This window comes from Pinus tabuliformis, chromosome 2_1 (assembly GCF_031772625.1).
Source record: "Pinus tabuliformis cultivar Carrire ecotype Pingquan chromosome 2_1, CPIR1, whole genome shotgun sequence".
Lineage (NCBI taxonomy): Eukaryota > Viridiplantae > Streptophyta > Pinopsida > Pinales > Pinaceae > Pinus > Pinus tabuliformis.
This window is the reverse complement of record NC_142299.1, coordinates 685,710,409-685,730,120: the sequence shown is the minus strand read 5'-3', so window position 1 is coordinate 685,730,120 and position 19,712 is coordinate 685,710,409. Positions and strand designations below refer to the sequence as shown.

The window sequence follows — 19,712 nt, the reverse complement described above, 5'->3', positions numbered from 1 at the left end:
ACCACAAAATAGATATAGATACATGATCTTAAACATCATGTTTATTAAGTCTAGTATCCACGTGTCAATTTTTTTTGTTCATACTGGAACTAAATCTTACATTAGTTAAATCATAATTTCACTAAGTCATTTATTAGATAAATCATATCTACTTAAGCCCTATACGATGCAACAATAACCCTGACAAGTCATACATTTGGTCATACATCCAACATTTCCATCATCAATACCAAATCCATCAATTAATTTTCACGTGTCCAACCAAATGTATATAATGTTCATAAATAACAACATGGAGCTGCAAAATAGAACCTTAACATAGGTAGCTATCTACGTCAAAATGGGCATCATAAACACTCACGTGACATCCTTGTGGAACCCCTCGATAACAATTAGAGTTGAAACAGATTCAACTGTCCATCATGGAAAATAGCATTTGAACCCAGATATGTTGTAAGGTGGTAAGCAACGAATTAGTGCACTATCAATTCCACTAGAAGGTGCTAGTATAAGTTTCATGCATGTAATTTCTTTAATACCTTAGTGAATATAAAAGTCCCACTCTTCCAATTTGTTGGTTTTTCATCTTCCAAACCAATTAGTTAATCTTGAAAATAAAAGACTCAAACTTCAGAAACTGTTTCCAGCATGATTTTCATATATATATATATATATATATATATATATATATATATATATATATATATATATATATATATATATAGATATATATATATATATATATATATATATATATATATATATATATATATATATATATTGTAATTTGAGAGAAATGTCCTCTAAATGTCAAAGGTTCAAATTTATTATATATTTAATCATTGTTTACTAGTACTAAGACAATTTCATGATATATAATGCAGCTCACAATATGACCAGTCAAATGAGAAATAATTAAACGAATGGAATAATTGCCTTTGACCTATTGCTATTAGTATTTCCCTTCTAAATGGCACCGCATTTCTAAGGATGCCTACTCCTTTCACAAGGGTCCAGTGACCACATAAGTTGCGAAGAAAGTTGAGGGTCCTTTTATCCAAAACTAGAGACACATTATTTTTCATGATATTTTTATTCAACACTAGAATAAGGGTAAGAGTGTATTCTAATATTTCCACTAGTCTTTTATTGACTAAATAAGCTTCCATTTTAAAATCCCAAATTCTCTACGATTTGATCTTCTTATTTAATTTAAGATCATTAAAACAACTATCGTAGTAGCCTTACACAAGTCCATGGTATTCAATCTATGTTGTCACTAGAAAATTCCACCAGTTGCGTATCCATGGAAAATAATCCAATTATGTGTGATGGTATTCCAGACAATAAACTTCATATTTAGTAAATAGTGAGAAATCCATGTATCAATATTACTTTAAGGGATCAAGGAAATTCACCAGCATTCAGGGAACATCCACCACTGGTTTGTACAAATTATATATCCCAATTATATGTCATGTAAACATTGTGCACTTAATATGCCAACTGTATATGATGGCAACTGCAAATTTACAAGTGAAATATGACAGTTATGGCACATGGACAGTGACCATATTTCCCAATATTCGATGTTATCCCCTCCTATGTATTAGCCTTTAGGCTAAGCAATCATCACCACAAAAGGTATGCCAACATCAACATTGAGTATGACCATTAGATGAGTTCTAAAACAGCAGCATATGGATTAAAGGGTATGCTTTATAATCATCAATTCAAAATGTATCGAGGAGATATTTCCAGTGCTTAAAAGAATGTTCACCACAAAATCATCATTATGAAGAACCCAAGTATAGCATATCCAGTGAAGTGATTGCAAGAAAAAAACAATGAATGTCATACATATGTTACTGTGTAAATGATGAAACATCGGAGAAATGCTCCCTTAGTGCTTCCAGATGTATACCAATTAATGAGCATTCAAGTGTTATTTCAAATATGAATCAAATTTGAAACAATGTCAAGGTTTTTCCAAAATTCAAGAGGGTAGTGTTGTAAATGAAATCAAAGTTTAGATTCCAACATACAATGGTCAAACTAGTGCCAAATAAACACATTAATGATGTTCAGATATGACAGAAAGACATCAGCACCAAAGCACAAGACTATGTATGTAAAACAATGCATCCACAATAATAAAAAATAGAAGATATATACTAGTTCTAGAACAAGAAAGTTGACATAACAATGATGCAAATACACCCCAAAGTTTGATCATTCAGGACGTTAGCATGAACTCAGGAATTCTGCAGTAAAACCCAGTACTTGAACCCCTAGCAATAGAAGATAGAACCAGTGTGATGCTAGTATTATTGAGTAGATATTTGGGCTGTTATCAGCACTGATTTAGTTTTGGATATACCTGAGATATCAGTCACGCAAAAATTGTCAAAAAGGAAATGTTTTGACAGAGCAGAGTGTGATCTGATTGCAGATTAGCAAACCTTGTTCGTAAATTCCAAAGGGCTGAGAGATAGGCTTGTTCATGCGTTAATGTGAGTCTTTAGAAGATGTATCAAGCTATAAAATACCAAACCCATCATGAATACTTGCAGATCAAAATAATGTGATCTCAAACTCCAGACATCGAACTTCAAGAACACAGATCATTCCAATTATATTAGTCAGATTGTTCATCTTGTTTTGGCATGACTCTATCCTTGGAGATGTTTTCTGTTGCTAGATTTATCAGAATGATTGCAAGAAAGCAATGGAAACAGATTAAAAATTAAACCGTTTATGCAGTCAATTGTTCCATCATGAAAGTGACTTGGAAGGCGTGAATCTCATGCATTTGAATGTTATGATGAGAAATAAATGATTATTATGCCATTAGTGTGCTTTATTTCTCATAAACAGATTCATATCTGAAAAGAATTAGATTTGTAGCCCTGAACGTCAAGCAATTAGGGCAGAATTTATTCAACTTGCCAAGCAAGTCATTTACCTTGATTTAGGGTCGATGCTTCTGTAATGTGTAGATCAAGAAAATGGTGCAACACTTACCCTAAATCCTTAGTATGTGAACTTACGGGAGCAAGAGAAACCATTTAACATACATTTTGAGGCCTGTTTTGAAAGCAACCCAATCAGAAAGATGAGACTTTAAATATTTAGGGTAGATCTTTAGATGTGACAATTAATGATAAACATAGGTTAATCCTTAATCCTGGCAATGCTAAAGATAAACCATGAAACTATTGTTCAGCATGTGAGATCCAAGCATTCAAAAGATATGAGAAATGAAACACCCTTGGATTTAATCAACTTGGACAAAAATTTAACAAGCAAACCCTAGGATGTAAAAACAAACAAAAAGTAAAGGTGAAGAATTTTTGGGGGCTTTTTGGTTGAATATGTTTGATGTACCAATGCCTTAAGGGACTATGGAGTCACTATGCAAAATCCAAGTGTAGTTAAGGGTTTATGATGAGAAACTGTAGATGCCACCTATAGGATTGCCTCTCAAGTGTTATATAGGGCTATATTAAGATATGTTGAAATTGAAGTGTCTTATGCAGTGCCTAAGAATGCTATCATTTGTTATTTGGTATGCAATAAGATAGCAATATCGTCTGTGACGGAAAAGAAAACACTTATAAGTGCATCAAGAAGATAAGAGGCATATCCTGAAGCCTTTGAAAGAGGAGGGACAATTTGATATAGTTGCAATATCCTCCCTAAAATAGGTTGGAAAGAGTTTCTCGGAGATGTTAAGGATATGTTTGTTATCTGTTGTGCCCAAGAGAAAACGAAGGAAATAAAAAAAACAAGAAACCTGTAAGATTCTTACGGTGTAAGACTAAGTAGAATGGTAGCACAAACGGAAGTTGTAGATTATCATAGTCTCTCCAGGAGAGAGTTTCAGAACCTGTGCAAGAAACATGGAATACCTGCAATAAAACAAATTCTTACATGGCAGATAAACTAAAGAAGGAAAGGGAGACAATGGAAGAAACTCTACTTAAACCTCATAATAGAGGAAAACCCCCCAAGAACAGAGTTCATGGGGATTTAAAGGCCAACATGGAAGGGAAGAGGACCTACTCCACTCGTTAGAGTTCGAAAGCTTTCTACATTGCAAGTGGATTTTCCAATAGGCACAAGGCCAATACATTCAAATGTTGGACAGTCTAAACAATAAGGTCAGGGCGAAAAGGGAAGCAACAATAGCAAACACATCGACAAGGAATTGGATAACATTGTTTTGGACACTTGGTTCTCAAGGAGCTTAACCACCAACTACTGCCCAACATTTGATTTATATTGGCATACCAAGGAGTCAATTGCATGCCACATGGACACAACCTCAATGAAAGACAATTCTAGTCTAAACATCATTCTTGATGAATTACACCAACCCAATGATAAGGGCCATCACATCCTCATGACCATTCAGGGTTCCAAAAAGGGACTAGAAGAGATTAAGAAACTAGGTGTGTAGGAAGATTCTAATGCTACAAATGCAAACCCAAAGATCAAGGCAGGAGCCAACAACTAGTACCCAATCTTCCTAGCAAAATGGATAACTAGCACAACAGTCCTTTGGCTCATATCACTCTCTAAGATTCTCGTTTTTATGCTTTCTACTTTCTATTATGTTAGCTTAGGTTATGGAAGGTAGGGTCTAGCCCATATCTACCACTGTCTAGATGCTAGAAGGCAAGGTTTAGCAAACAATAAAACTATTCATGTTTATTTTGGTTGGGACGTTCACAGATTTAGCAAACAATCAACTATTCATGATATTTTTTGTCATGTTATGCACAATCTTTCACGTTAGCACAAGTGCTAAATAAGAAAATCGGTTGGGGTTTACCTAGCCAAATTCTAGTTTGAATGTGAATTTTATTGTTCATATGAAATTTGAATAGCTAATCCTACACTTACAAAAAAATTAAACATGTGTCTTGATTAAAATAATGAATAGAACATGAGGAGGCACAAAATATCATGAAGTATGGTAACATATGTGCAACCATAACTTGCGCATCGTATGCCAAGATGAAATATTTATAAAATATGTTGTATCAAACCATGTTCAATATCAACTATCCAAAATATTGGTAGTGATCCACATACCCAATGATATGTGCAACCTCATGCCTAACATATGGGTGAAGGAGGTGCAAACAAAAGAAGACTTTCATCCTTAAGCTGAGTGGTAGGAAAAATAGCAAATTCTCTAGGTAATCAATTACTATAACATCATTTTTTTTCTCCTCAGCCATAATCAATCAACAATTGTGACCCATGGAGAGAACAAGATTGTAGGGAATAAAGTCACCACTACCAATCTGAACAGATATAAGAATGCATGTAAATATGAATATGAAAGGGAGAGGAAGATTGTGAGGAGATGGTTTATAACATTTGCGAACAAAACTGACTACCATAAAAAAGGATACAAATGCATCAAATCCTAAGAAAATTAGTTATTTAACAGTGATTTTTTTTGTATTGTGCATCAAAAATTTAAGCTCAATAAGTATGACATGGTCTTTGCATCTCAACCACACAATTCAAATAGAGTCAAAATCTCCAAAAGTAGTCTCCAATGCATGAACATATCCCGAAATTAACAAGTCACTTGAATCATTAAAGGTCTTACTTTGAATAAGATATAGACAATGTTGTTGCATGTGGAAGTCATGCACAACATGCCTTCCTTGAAACAAACGAGATGGTGAAATTGATTTCTTCCATATAAGGTTTTATTTTCAGATAGTGATGAAATGAAGTTATATGATAACCTGTATCATTTTAGTGCCCAAAATCCTATGTTACTAGAAACTAAACAGACATTGGCATTCTTGCAATTATAAGGTGTAGAAACAGAATAGGACAAACCATTCTCTGTGACATTAAATAGGTTCTCAAGCGACAGATCAGTTAAAAATTTACCATAATGCCCAACTGTAGCAAGAGTAATATTAGTCAATCTTAAAGCCTGCAGCTTTAACTTCATCACGTTTTGGTATTGGATAGAATTGTAATAACCCCTTCATCACTGACAAGGAAGTAGTCATTGATACTCAATGATTGAAGTCGGACACAGTTCTGTCCAATTTCTTTTAGGGACTTATTTCCTACCTGGGGGCATGATTCTAGATTAAGGGTCAATAAGTTTGGACAGTTCATAGAAACAGATTCTGAACCTTTGTCTCCTATTCATGGGCACTTGCACAAATCAAGTTTCTCCAATAACTTATAGCCCTTCGCTATTGCAGCTAGCCCTGCATCACCAACTGATGGGCAGTTCCAAAGACTCAAAACTCTTAGAGTTGGGTAGCCAAGGCCAATAGCACAGAGGCTTATATTGGTAATCCCTCGACACAAGATGGAACCACAAACTAGAAGTTTGCCCAAGCCTCCATGGTCGCCTACACAGACAGCAACTGCAACAAGCCTAATATCAGTAGGTTGAGCACCCACCGGGGCACAAATCTTAAGGTGTCTAAGCATCTTCGGGCTACTAAAATTTAATGGCGCGGGGAGTCAAGGGCTAACAAGGCTACTAAAGCCTAGAAGATTGCTCAGATTATTATTGTTGTTGGTGGTGTTGTGATTATTGCTAGCAAACAATCCGGTGTCCGAGAGATTCAGGTTGCTCGCGGGCATCATTCTGGGGCTCAGATTGGAGGTACCACTACCACCCATCTGGCTGTGTGGGCTATTGAGATTAGGCGTTAGGGTTGATAGTGGGTCACAAAAGGCACAACATGGTACTGGGCTTGGATCGGGGAAGCAGAAATTTGCAACCTCTCATAGAAAGACCAAGGAAAAGAAAAACATTTTCAAGAAAGTAGTCTTTGTAATGAAAGATGGAGGAAAAAGAAACAATATTGCCAGAATTGATAATTCATCAGAAGCAAAGGGCATTACGCTTCTCAAGAGGACCCCAAAGGCAGAAGTTGCTGCCAAGAATCCTTCAAAAGTATCTGGCGAGTCACCAATTGCAAGTAACACAGATGCTTATGATTGTCCAAAGGATGTAGATGAAGTGGACTTAGACAATTTTGAGTCTGATTCTCTTGATATATCCTATGGAAAGAGTACCACTATTTCTCGTCATGATGGTGCCTCAAGCCTCCCATGTGCTGAAGGCACCAATTTTGGGGATTTCAACAACTGCATAGGCAAGGGACACAACAACGCATATCTCGAAAGTAAGGCAAGAGATCACATAAATGGAATGCGCAGTGACTATGACATGGGAGAGAGAATACTATTCACACCAGATTATGGAGGCTGGAAGAAGAAGGAATCAGGACTGGAGTTGGCTTCTACCCTTCCGGATTTGAATGATCGCAATCATCTTTCCAAAGGCAGTAATGAGGCTTTGCGAGTTGGGTGCGAAGTTAAATCAAACGAGCCCGGGGCTGTCGAGATTCCTTTGAATCCCAAAGATAGTTCAAAAGGACTGTTTCTTGAAGCCATGGGTGCTCTCAGTCTTGATGATATAGGAAAAAAGGTATGTGCAGTCTCTCAATGTCTCCACACGACAGAGAACTGGGCAGGACCCGCATACAAAAATTCCCCTCCACCGAGCTCATTACCATTGCCAAAATTTTCCATGCGACAACTGAGAAGTGTTTCCCTGGAGTTGCTGCCTTCGAATAATGATTAATTTGGTGGAGCTGGAACTGCCGCTACCATAGTAGGTTCTCACTCAGCGCCCCCTTCTCCCACTAGGGATGCACCATAATATAGCCCTCCTCGAGCAAAGATGGAAGGATTCTCTTTGGATGTGGCCTCTGCAATGAAGAATCTGAGGCGGATGTTAAATCTTGATTTTGATGCTTGAATAAATTGAGAAATTCTTAAAATAAATGAAGAGTTGTCCATATTTTCTTACTGAAGTTTCCGCGAGTATCAATCTGAACTTGCATATGAGCGAGATTCAAGGTACCTGCTATATTAGGCAGTTACAGAGGTGAAGTCTGCCCCTAGGAGTGTGTATCTTCTCTATAAAATTGGATATGATCTATATAGTAGCTAAGATACTTATATGCATGGTTTGGAAGATCAACATATCATAAGAGTTGGAAGAATGTGTACAGATTACAAACTTCTCAACAGGGTTGTAAGGTTGTTCTCCCGACCTTCTAATTGCTCATTCGTTTACAACAAATGTCATTATGAATATGTTCGAATTTCTGTTTTGCATGTCCTATAAAATGTCTTACTTATTGTTTTAAAAGAAACTTCAGCTATAAGTAAATAATTATTTTATGAGGATTGCTTTTCTGGTTTTACAGCTGGAGTCATTAGGAGATTTGCTTTTCTGGTTTGGACAGGCCATGGCTGACTGAATAGGAGAGCTTGGGCGCTGGGATGTTAACTGAAGTTCTTCAAGTTGAACATCTGCAAAGAAATGTTCGACTGCTAAATAATTACTTTAGTTCCTAGGTCAGAAGTGCGACTCCGTGTCCTCTTAATTAACATTTTTGTTCTTTATGAGGGTTACAAGCTCCCTATAGTGGAATTTGGGTTTAGTGGGTTTTGGGTCCAGATTTTGAACCTAGCTCTGATACCATGTGTAAGAACCCTATCCTAGAGTCTTCTAACAGATCTATTTCTCTAGAATTTAAATGCAATAAGAAGAGATAATTTACTTTCTTACAAGACTTTTAAACAATGAAAATTTTACCATCTACATTCTAATCCTTGTAACTTATGGTGAACATTTCATTTTAATAAATTTACATGAGTAATCTATAGAGGAATACCTATACTGGTGGCTGGTGGAGATGCCTTTGAGCTACTGCCCTTGCTGAATGCTCCTCTTGACCAACCCAACTAGATTTACCTCCCAGCCAACTAGGAAATAAATCCCTAGCCCAGGAAACCTCCACAGGTTCCCTAGCCGTCCGAGCCCAAGTCCAACCAGATGTAGTGTGTGTATCCAAGATGAATGATCCAGATAATATGAACAATATTTCCCTCCTCTCAACAACCCAAGAAACCTCCACAAATTCCTAAGGTCTCCAAAAATCACAACAAATCCTAAAATCACAACCAACCCCCAAAATCATAAGCAAGACCCAACATTCCCCCCTTTTCTCCCTTCTCTCTTCCCTTTTTATACCCTCCCTCTCTTCTCCATCTCAACCACCTCTCATTAACGTCATTAACTTCTCATCCATCCTTACAGTTGACTTATCTTCTCCCAAGTAAAGTTGGGAGTACATTTGGAAATGTGACATGAATATAAAATTGGGAAATTAATGGGAGAGAACCATGTCTTTTCCCAAGTAAATCTGAAAGTACATTTGGGAATGTGAGATGAATATATATATATATATATATATATATATATATATATATATAGGAGTAGTCTACCTAGGCTGTAGAATGGCCCTTTTTCCGGCACCGGCCGGAAAATCGTCCGGCTCCGACTACCGGAAATCTCTCCCTCTTCCGCCACCATCTCTCAGCTCCACCACCACCTTTCTCCGCCACCCTCCCTGACCGCCCTGACATCCCTGACCGATCGCCTGACATCCCTGACCGATCGGGGAGTAATTCCTGCGGGGAGTAATGAGCTGGAATTCATGCGGGGAGTAATTCCCTCCATTCGAAATGGTCACCCGCGCCCATTCAAGCTCTGATGCTCTGCGCTTACCCCTCTGCGAACTCCTTCCGCACTGCAGCTCGGAGGCCAGGTACTCCTCGCAGGTACCCTTTTCTTTGCTATCAGTTCGCAGTGTTCATCCTTCGAAATTTCAATCGGGGTTTGTAATTCAGGGGGGTTTGTAATCGGGGTTTGTAATTCAGGGCGGTTCTTTCTGTTATTTGGTGAACGATAATTGAATTCAAACTCTTCAGGTGTTGTAACTAACTCCCTGCTGTTAATTACAGTGATCGATGACTTATACCTTTACCGCTGTAAAACTGCTGGAAACTGGAAACCGAAACCACTCTCTTCAATAAGTCGACGATGTTCGTACTGATCTTCTCACCGCCTCTGTCCGACAAATCACAGTAATTCAATTTTGTTTCCCATTCTTGGTATTAGGAAGAGACCCGTGGCGTCATATACTTAGACAAATTTGAAATCTCGTTTCCCATACGAAGCATTCCAGAAAGTGAAGGACAGGAATTGGCAGCGCAAACATGCCACCTACTTTTCACCCGCGCCCATTCAAGCTCTGATGCTCTGCGCTTCCGCCTCTGCGAACTCACCCGCGCCCATTCAAGCTCTGATGCTCTGCGCGCACCCCTCTGCGAACTCCTTCCGCACTGCAGCTCGGAGGCCAGGTACTCTTCGCTTTGCTTTGCTATCAGTTCGCAGTGTTCATCCTTCGAAATTTCGATCGGGGTTTGTAATTCAGGGGGGTTTGTAATCGGGGTTTGTAATGCCTAGGTAGACTACGCCCATTATAAATTATAATACTCTACAACCCATGGCCACAGTGGCCAGGTGGAAATCAATTGCTGTCTTTCAATGTATCATATTTTTGGCGTTGCAGATAAATTAAAATTGCAAGTGTGCAATGGAAGAGTCATTCAATCTGGGTATAGTGAAGTGAGGCATTCAGGTTTTAAAAATGTGAATTCTATCTAGGCATAGCTAAGTTGAGACATTTAAATATTTAAAAATTTCGCTTTTACGTATAGGAGGGTAATATGAGGCATTTATTTCATCAATAACAAGAATTCCGTGAAGTCTTGCCCCATTTCAGAATAACAATATTTTCACATGAATCATAATCAGCCAGTGTCTCGCCGACTGAACGTTCCATTTACTAACAGATGAACCCATCCACCATTCTTTAGGTAATTCAATCTGTACCTCGACGTTGAGGCATTTAAATATTTATAATTTTCAATTCTACCTTCAGGAGAGTACTAAAAGGCCTTGACTTAATTAATCACAAGAATTCGGTGACATATATTTGACAACAAACATCAAGCATCGGTCCACAATAACGATACGTTTTTACATGAACCATAATCAGCTAATATTCCCATCCATCAAATGTAGGTTTCATTCACTTATAGAGGAATCTATCCACCATTATATGCAGTGTCCCTATGAGTAAGCATAAAAATAGCAAATCTTAAAAGGCTAACCAAAACTAAAGCAAATGATCTATTTCACATCAACATCTGCATTTCCCAATATAATTGGAAAAAAGAAAAGAATAATCACGTTGTATAATCTTAAATTAATTTTCAAATTCCTAATTTGTTGAAACCGCGTTTATAAATCTCTCCATATGTAGATAAAAGGCAATCACCATCTCCCAATTACAAGATACAACAAATATTACATTGTCATCAAGGCAAAGGCACAGACAGCACAATATGAACTGCTTTTGAAGTCATCATTTAGCACATGCAAAAGACAGTTTGTCCTTGCTTTCTTTTAGGGAACTAACTTAAAGATGTGATCAAAAGTATCTTAGCCGCAGCAGTTGCTTTTCTGTTGAAGTGGTTTTCCTTTCATTTCAACAGTACCTATTTGGCTGTTGTTCGAGGTAGTTTGGCCACCCACCCTGTGAAAACTCAGCCAAGAAATTATAAAAATTGTTAACCCATCTTTAACAAGATGAATGTATTTATTGTCAAAATAAAAGTCTTGAAGCAAATACAAACAGTTCATTCCAATGAAGCTTGTAGCAATCGGTGGTAGACTCATAGATGAGAAAACACATACAATACTCTTACTACCTCTTCTTTATTTCCCTGGCCATTGTGAGGAATGCTTGCTCAACGTTGGTTGCATCTTTAGCGCTTGTCTCCAAAAATGGGATTCCCACATCATTGGCGAAGGCCTGCAGTCTCTAAATATATAAGAGAAGAGGCCTAGAATGGAAGAGTAAAGAGAAAATGGATAGGATTCTTGGATCCCGACTTGCACAATATCACACCATAAAGGTTGATGTTAAATTCTGGATGACCAGAAAGTGATAAGATATATTATAAATAAAGATTTATGTCAAAAGTGGGAAAGTAAAGTGCGAGGTAAATGGTACATGTCTTGCACAAAGAGATCCAGTTCCATTCACCAGCTAAAAACTTGCAGACAGATCTAGATGCATTTCCATGATTGTGAGAGTGCAATAATACAATTTACTATATACCTTAGCCATTTGTTGCTCCACCGCTCTCTTCTCCGCCAAATCACATTTGTTTCCAACGAGGATCTTGTTTACATTATCACTCGTATATCTTTCAATCTCAGTCAACCAGTGTTTGACATGATCGAAACTATCCATATCTGTAATATCATAGACAATCTGCAACAAAAGAAGCTTACAAATTATAGCTCGATTCCAAACGCTGTTAATCACAATAGCTACCTCTTTCTGTAAAAATGTAATGATGCATTAAGTAAACCTTTGCAACTGTATCAACAGGAAAAGAGATTGATTGGCATTGGGTTGAATAGAGACTAATAAACACCAAAATAGAAAGTACTTATAACAGAAATACTTTGATCCGCGCAGGAACAGTCAACCAAGATATTATTTAATAAAAATTTCTCCTATTTATCTACGAGCAAACAAAAGGCTAACGAACTTGTATGGATAACAAGAAACAATGGGATTCCGTGAGAGAAATTTAAATTCCAAATGTTGCAGCCATAAGAAGATCGCTGTGAAGATAAAAGCAGCCCTATTACAAATGTTGCAGCCATAAGAAGATCGCTGTGAAGATACAAGCAGCCCTATTACAGAGGAAACTGATATTAGTAGGAAACTAAAGATTAGATGTATTGGGCCCACATGATACTGCCCACCCTACACATCAAGGCTTTACAACAGCAACTAAGGGCCAGCCCATACAATAACACAAGGGGTTGTATTTACAAGAGACTGCAGGGCCATTTTTCCCATCGTTCCAACACCGTCTTATCCTCAACTAATGAGCACTTTTCCATATTGTTGACAATAGTTAAAACTCTCTTTAACATTATTTATTATATTTGGTTATCCACTAAAGACCTAATAGGTGGGACCCACTTATAAAGAATTTTTTTGGCCACAACAACGCTACCTCTAAAATCAAGTTTGTCTCTCTGGCTCCCCTGCCTCCCCTGTAGAGGGAACGTTCACATCTTTTTCTTGGTAGCTGTTGCAGAGCCTCATGGAAATAGCCCACCACTTTTCCATGTTGCCTTCCCTTATAATTACCCTCAGCAGGCACATGAGTTCATTCATATGTTTGAGTGGTATTCAAATAGGGAAATTGATGATGGAGCAAATGAAGATGCCATTCTGCAGCCCATCAATTAAAAAGATGAGCCGCAGGAAATTGAAGAACACCACTGAAACTTATGTGCTGTTGGGTGTTTATATTGTATTCCAACTTGCAGTCTTGGGGTCTCTGTTGAGCATTCACTCTGATAATCCCTCTCCCTCTCAGCTGCAGAGTTGTGGACATGGCAACTCTTGGGTTCCTCTTCACATTTATAGTGGACTACATATGTCCAAATTACTACATATGTCTTATGCATGTTTAGTGGACTGTTTTTTTTCTTTTTACTGGTTTCCATGTGCATGTGTAGGTTTGCCTTGTACATGTTGAAGGGGTCACTCTTCTTTCTGGTTAGTTTACTTGTGGGCCAATGCATGTGCATGTGTGGAACCTAGTTCCAATCTCACCAACTTGGTATGTTGCTTTGTCAAACATTAGCAATATGCTGTTATATATATTACTCAACTCAGAAACAGACAAGTAGACTATATTTGTTGATCCTAAATTTGCTCTGCTGCATTAATACTCCTATATACAACCAGGTCATCATTATGCCATAAGAAAATTTTGTCTCCTTATAATGGCGAGTGCCACAGTGCCCAGACCAGTTATCATGAATTCAGTCCTTCCCTTGCCAGTGACCTAGACCTCTGTTCAGAGTCAAAGAATCGGCCTGTACTTCTCTTGAGAAGGGACAGTGAATAAGCAAATGGCTGATGGTTTCAGACTCAACTTTCATCTTCAGTTTTACTCAGAGTGCGTCTATTAGGGCCATGCCAAGTTCGTTTTTTCAAGACCCCCCAAGTCAGGTTCTTATTCACAAGGGCTAGTCACATGAAAAGATGATTCTTCCATGGAAATTTAATACATTTCCACCATCATAAATACCCACCCAGACCTCCCATAGGAAACATAGATTTCTGTCCCAAGTGTTCCAACATCCGTGTATCACCCTGAACATTGTTTTGGACAAGATTAACGTATCCTCTTTATCTCTTAACCTAATGGAACTCTGTTGTAGTCTCTAAATATAGGAATTCCACCTTAGAGCCCTTATCCCCTTGCAGACTTGGACTGTCAGTGTTTTTCTATCCCTGATGCCATAGAGAGGATGAGGTAGCATCTGCAGCATCAGCGAAATAGTAATTCCTTCCAAATCTTTTGAAACTTGCAGGCATGTTAGTGCACTTTCAATCGTTAGGTGAAAATATGATCTCTGTCTTCAGTGTAGCTTGCACAACAGTTAGTGTGCAATGGAATAACAAGATGTACCTTTGTTGTTCAGTATGCCAATCAGGGCTTTGAGTTTTAGTTTTTGTGTTCAATGCAATTCTGAGTGCAACTTCTCTACGATCACCTCTATACAGGCCACTCAACCTAACTAATCTGGTCTAACAATCCTTCTCCATGAAATTCATAGAAACACATAGAAATTGAAACTCTCTGCTATCAAATACTGGGCACAAAGAAACTGAATCAATAAAGCTTCCAACCATTGAAACAGGGTAATGGGCAAAACAATTTTATAAGAAGCCTCAAGGGTTCAAAAATAAGAATGTTGGGAAATGATGATGCTGTACAGGATGGTATTTATGACACACCATAATACACTATAATTCTCCAACCTTAGTGTAATGGTACCTTTGTGAGGGGACTAATATACAGAAATGTTTGAGAATAATGAAGCAATATGTTCACTGTGATCTGAATTAATCTATTCACACATCCCAAAATAAGGGAATCTGTTCTTACTATCAACAGACACACCAAAGAATGATGTGAATTAGTCTATGATCAGAATTATTCCTATTCACACATCCAAAAATAAGGGAACTGCATACAATATTCACTTCCTTGAGTATCATTTATTTTAAAACTCATAGATGTATTTGGGTCCTATAATGAGCATTTCATCTATATAAAGTGGTGATTGCTAAATGTGTTTTTTGCAGAATAGTTGCCAGTATTAAAAGTGATGCAGTGTAAATGAACACAAATTATCTGCTTTTTTTAATTATATATGATTGAAAAACATGTTGAGTATTAGGAAATAGATAATTGTCTACTTGTTTAACATGAATTTATTGTTATTTGTTTTTCAGGTTTTTGAAGTGTAAAAAATGGTGCAAAAGTGGCATTTATGCATTGAAGTGTCTTGCTTTCCAAATCCAGGTCGAGCAGTTATTAAATTCGTCCTTTACAATATGGCAACAAATCATTTATTTCATGGAAAGAGAGAAGTGCCTGGAATGACGACAAACAATGAGGCATATTACATTGCCCTTGTTGAAGGGTTAAAAGAGGCAAAACAACATGATGTCAATGATATTGAAGTCTTCACCAACTCGGAGTTGATATGTAATCAGATGAAAGGCATCTATCGGGTTCGGAAGGACAATTTAAAACCTCTTCATAAGGAAGCAATAAATTGGAGTTGTCAATTTCAACATTTTACCATCAATCACTCTGCAGATATTGAAAAGATGTCCACTGATATAATGTCCAGAGCATTTTTAAGAACATATGTAGATGCCAAATATGACATAGGATCACCATCCACTGCAACAGAAATCATTGATCACCATCAATATAAATCCCCATTGTGTGAATGGGTTGTTGTTATCATTTTTCTGGGGTCTATCATAGCATGGTTCTTTCACTAAAGAAGAACCTATTAATATTTTATTTTTCCCCAACATGCAATCATTACAGTTTTTTGTATGGGAGACAAATTTATGGACAAATGTAATATATTCCATGTACATGGACAAATGTATTTTGACAAAAGTAACTGGTTCATGATTTTCTGATTATCATCAATAAATTATGATGTTGTCTGATCCTCCCAAACACCTTCTCAGATCTTTGTTTCTGGAGAGATATTGATATGCTATGTGATTTGTTAGTTGGTTGTTGATCAGTGATGAAAGGTTTCTTTACGTATGTGTCCTCCTCATCCAATAGATAATAGATAGTTGTCTACTTGGGGTGGGAAATCTTGAATGGTATGTCAATGAGGTTTATGCATGCTCCCTCTTCAATTTGTCTCATCTCTTATAGTGAAAATATAGACATCCTTGTTTTAGGCACTGTTTCTATCCTTTAATTGTTGTTATCAATTTATAGGAAAAGTGCATGGTAGATGAGGTAACCAGTTTTAGACTAGTGTGCATTAGTCTAGGAGTGAGGCTCTCTATTCTAGGAAACTTCTGAAAGCACCTTGGGCGCACTTTTCTAGAAGTGAATTAGGGATTTACTAAGCCAATTGCATAAAAGGGATTTACTTCCAATTTGCTTGAATGAGGGGGGAAGATCAGTTTTTTTCACTGGAAAGATTAGAGTGAAGTTGCAGGATCAAGTTATGTCAAAGCTAGAAGCTAATACAAGAATATTTAGCAAGATATTATAGTTCATTATGATGTCACTAGCTCAGATTTGAACTTGGGTAGGGAAAATAAATCCTGAGTTAGAAAGACAGTGGTCATTCCATCCAACAGCTAGAGATACCCCAATTAGTATTACTCCTTATTGTGATAGAAAACAAGATTTCCAAAGTCTTCCAACCCGATTATTTTGCACTGACTATTCATTTCATCAGAACATACAATGCTTAATTTCAAGAATTATGATGTGTTTATATGCAATTTAAGTCTAGAAACACACTGTATTTAAATTTTTAACACGGTCTTCAGAAATTTGATCTGCAATTATCTTCGACAATATGAAGATCCATTGAATATATAAGAAAAAATAAGAATATGATAAGAGAATTTCATAGGAAGAGTGTGTTAATGGATTGATCCTTGTTACTCGGAGGAAACACACCATAAGAAAGGAAACCATTATGGCAAATATAAAACATGTAGGCTACCACTGGAAAGATTAGAGTGAAGTTGCAGGATCAAGTTATGTCAAAGCTAGAAGCTAATACAAGAATATTTAGCAAGATATTATAGTTCATTATGATGTCACTAGCTCAGATTTAGCAGAGATACCCCAATTAACATCTCCACAAATAAACAATTTACATACTTAAGGCTCTACTTCTTTTCATAAGATTTGAATCAATAACTTAATGAAACTAAACCTTACATCAACATACTGATTTATTTTTCACTGTAATGAGTATCTAGTTGATTGCTTAGAGGTTTGTTGTGCTTGTGTGATGCATTACCCTTCTGGTTACTTGCTTATGGTGGCCAGCAACTCTTTTCTATGTTCTGGTCTAGTTTCAAGACTTAATTTGTAGAATATTTTAATTTTAATATTTTTAAAGCAAATACTTGAGAACACATAAGGCCAAATTTGGGGTCCCTGGGCTGACTAAGGTCTCGACTCACAAGTGTGCACTTTTCCCTCAGGTTTATATTTTAAATAATATTATTTGATTCAGTGATTATTGGCCTCTTTACATCACTTGAAACTGTAAACATAATTGAAAAAACCAAGCATCCATTATATATATACGCATATACATATGGAGTTTTAAATGTCAAATGATGACCATTGCAGTGAATATGTAAAAGTACCATTGGATAGCAATCTCTACTATAAAACATGTAGGCTACCATGGGTATATAAACAAATATGTCAAAAATATCAATTTCCTAGCTACAGCACTTCACAAGGCATAGATTTCTTGTGATAAATTTCTGCATACATAGCTTTGTTAATCTGTAATACAGTTCCATCCTCTACTGGTAATGTAATCATCTCTGGGAGTTCATCCAATGATTTGATACTGGGTTGTCCCCTGACAGCAGGTAGGGCCAATATTCCTTGCAATGGCTGCAATACATTTCCATCCTCTACTGGTAATGTAATCATCTTTGGGAGTTGATCCAATGATTGGATTGTGGGTTGTTCCTCGACAGCAGGTAGGGCCAATATTCCCTGCAATGGCTGAGACAGAACTAGTATGAAGTGACCATCATATATAACATGTTCTTCAATACAATATGCATGCTAAAAATCAAGTGTTTGGATAAACTCATGAGCAGTTTGGGTTACAAGGTTAATAGGAAAAGAAACAAATTGGCATGGTAAATCCTGGGCACTGCTTCTCAGTCATCTCCAACCACCTTGCCAATCACTTGCAGAATTCACACAAATTTTACAGTCGGATAGAATTTTCTTACTTCATTTAGGGTACATCACCCTTAAGCAAGTATGCCAACTTGTATAATCATCAAATCTCTGTAGATATATTGGATTAATGCTTATGTAAGTGCTAAATAAGCTTACTGAGTGGACTGTAATTTGACCACTCTCAGAATATTGAAGGACTTTGATATCGCTATAATGCTATCATCAATTTCAATGTTGAACAGGGGTTTGTCGAATCTTATAAGTTTTTGCATTAAGATGAATCACATCAGTTCCTCATTTTCCGAATAAGTTAGATAAAAATGTCATAGTGCACAATGAAGCAGTGTCAAGTTAGTGGTTTAGCTCATTAATTGACAAGAGGAGGGATCATCTACAGCACAAATGAATGAGGAAGGCATCAAAAGCATGGACAACACCATGATTTCTTATGTAAAGGAGACAAATGTGTTGCTTGGTATGGACATATTTTTTATTTGTGTACTTTATAAAACTACAAACTTGTATTTATGTAAGCATTGAACGTTATAGAGTATGGACAGGATGTAACCTCTGCTCACTATTTTTCTGAAGGCATATGAGGTTGGTTGTGCTTGTGTGATGCATTACCCTTCTGGTTACTTGCTTATGGTGGCCAGCAACTCTTTTCTATGTTCTGGTCTAGTTTCAAGACTTCACTGATTTGAGTGCTATGAAAACCAAGGCCAGTTCTCGACAATGGAGCACCCCACTCATCAAAACCTCTCCCACAACAGCCCAACATGCATCTTACTATCTTGGCTAGAAAGACACTTTAAAGCCAATTCTCTGTCAATTAACATCTCCACAAATAAACAATTTACATACTTAAGGCTCTACTTCTTTTCATAAGATTTGAATCAATAACTTAATGAAACTAAACCTTACATCAACATACTGATTTATTTTTCATTGTAATGAGTATCTAGTTGATTGCTTAGAGGTTTGTTGTGCTTGTGTGATGCATTACCCTTCTGGTTACTTGCTTATGGTGGCCAGCAACTCTTTTCTATGTTCTGGTCTAGTTTCAAGACTTAATTTGTAGAATATTTTAATTTTAATATTTTTAAAGCAAATACTTGAGAACACATAAGGCCAAATTTGGGGTCCCTGGGCTGACTAAGGTCTCGACTCACAAGTGTGCACTTTTCCCTCAGGTTTATATTTTAAATAATATTATTTGATTCAGTGATTATTGGCCTCTTTACATCACTTGAAACTGTAAACATAATTGAAAAAACCAAGCATCCATTATATATATACGCATATACATATGGAGTTTTAAATGTCAAATGATGACCATTGCAGTGAATATGTAAAAGTACCATTGGATAGCAATCTCTACTATAAAACATGTAGGC

The 19,712-nt window shown here is 36.9% G+C and overlaps 1 protein-coding gene across 1 annotated transcript; it reads right to left on the bottom strand.

The window, feature by feature from the left end:
* Window positions 1-11,395: 11,395 nt before the first annotated feature.
* LOC149202458 (ras-related protein RIC1-like) lies at window positions 11,396-12,290 on the bottom strand. The gene is made up of 3 exons (XM_089399992.1): window positions 12,111-12,290; window positions 11,698-11,801; window positions 11,396-11,522 (listed from the first exon to the last, which is right to left on the bottom strand). Exons 1-3 carry the CDS (start codon window positions 12,243-12,245, stop codon window positions 11,429-11,431), a joined length of 333 nt encoding a protein of 110 aa, XP_089256118.1. The 5' UTR covers window positions 12,246-12,290; the 3' UTR covers window positions 11,396-11,428.
* Between the last annotated feature and the right edge of the window lie 7,422 nt (window positions 12,291-19,712).

What these genes read in the sequence shown, in the direction of transcription:
- LOC149202458 (XM_089399992.1), bottom strand. Translation starts at nt 12,245, where the DNA reads ATGGATAGTTTCGATCATGTCAAACACTGGTTGACTGAGATTGAAAGA. An exon ending in TGGAGCAACAAATGGCTAAG is followed by an intron (nt 11,802 to 12,110) that starts GTATATAGTAAA and finishes TAGAGACTGCAG; the next exon opens with GCCTTCGCCAATGATGTGGG. An exon ending in GCCAGGGAAATAAAGAAGAG is followed by an intron (nt 11,523 to 11,697) that starts GTAGTAAGAGTA and finishes GAGTTTTCACAG; the next exon opens with GGTGGGTGGCCAAACTACCT.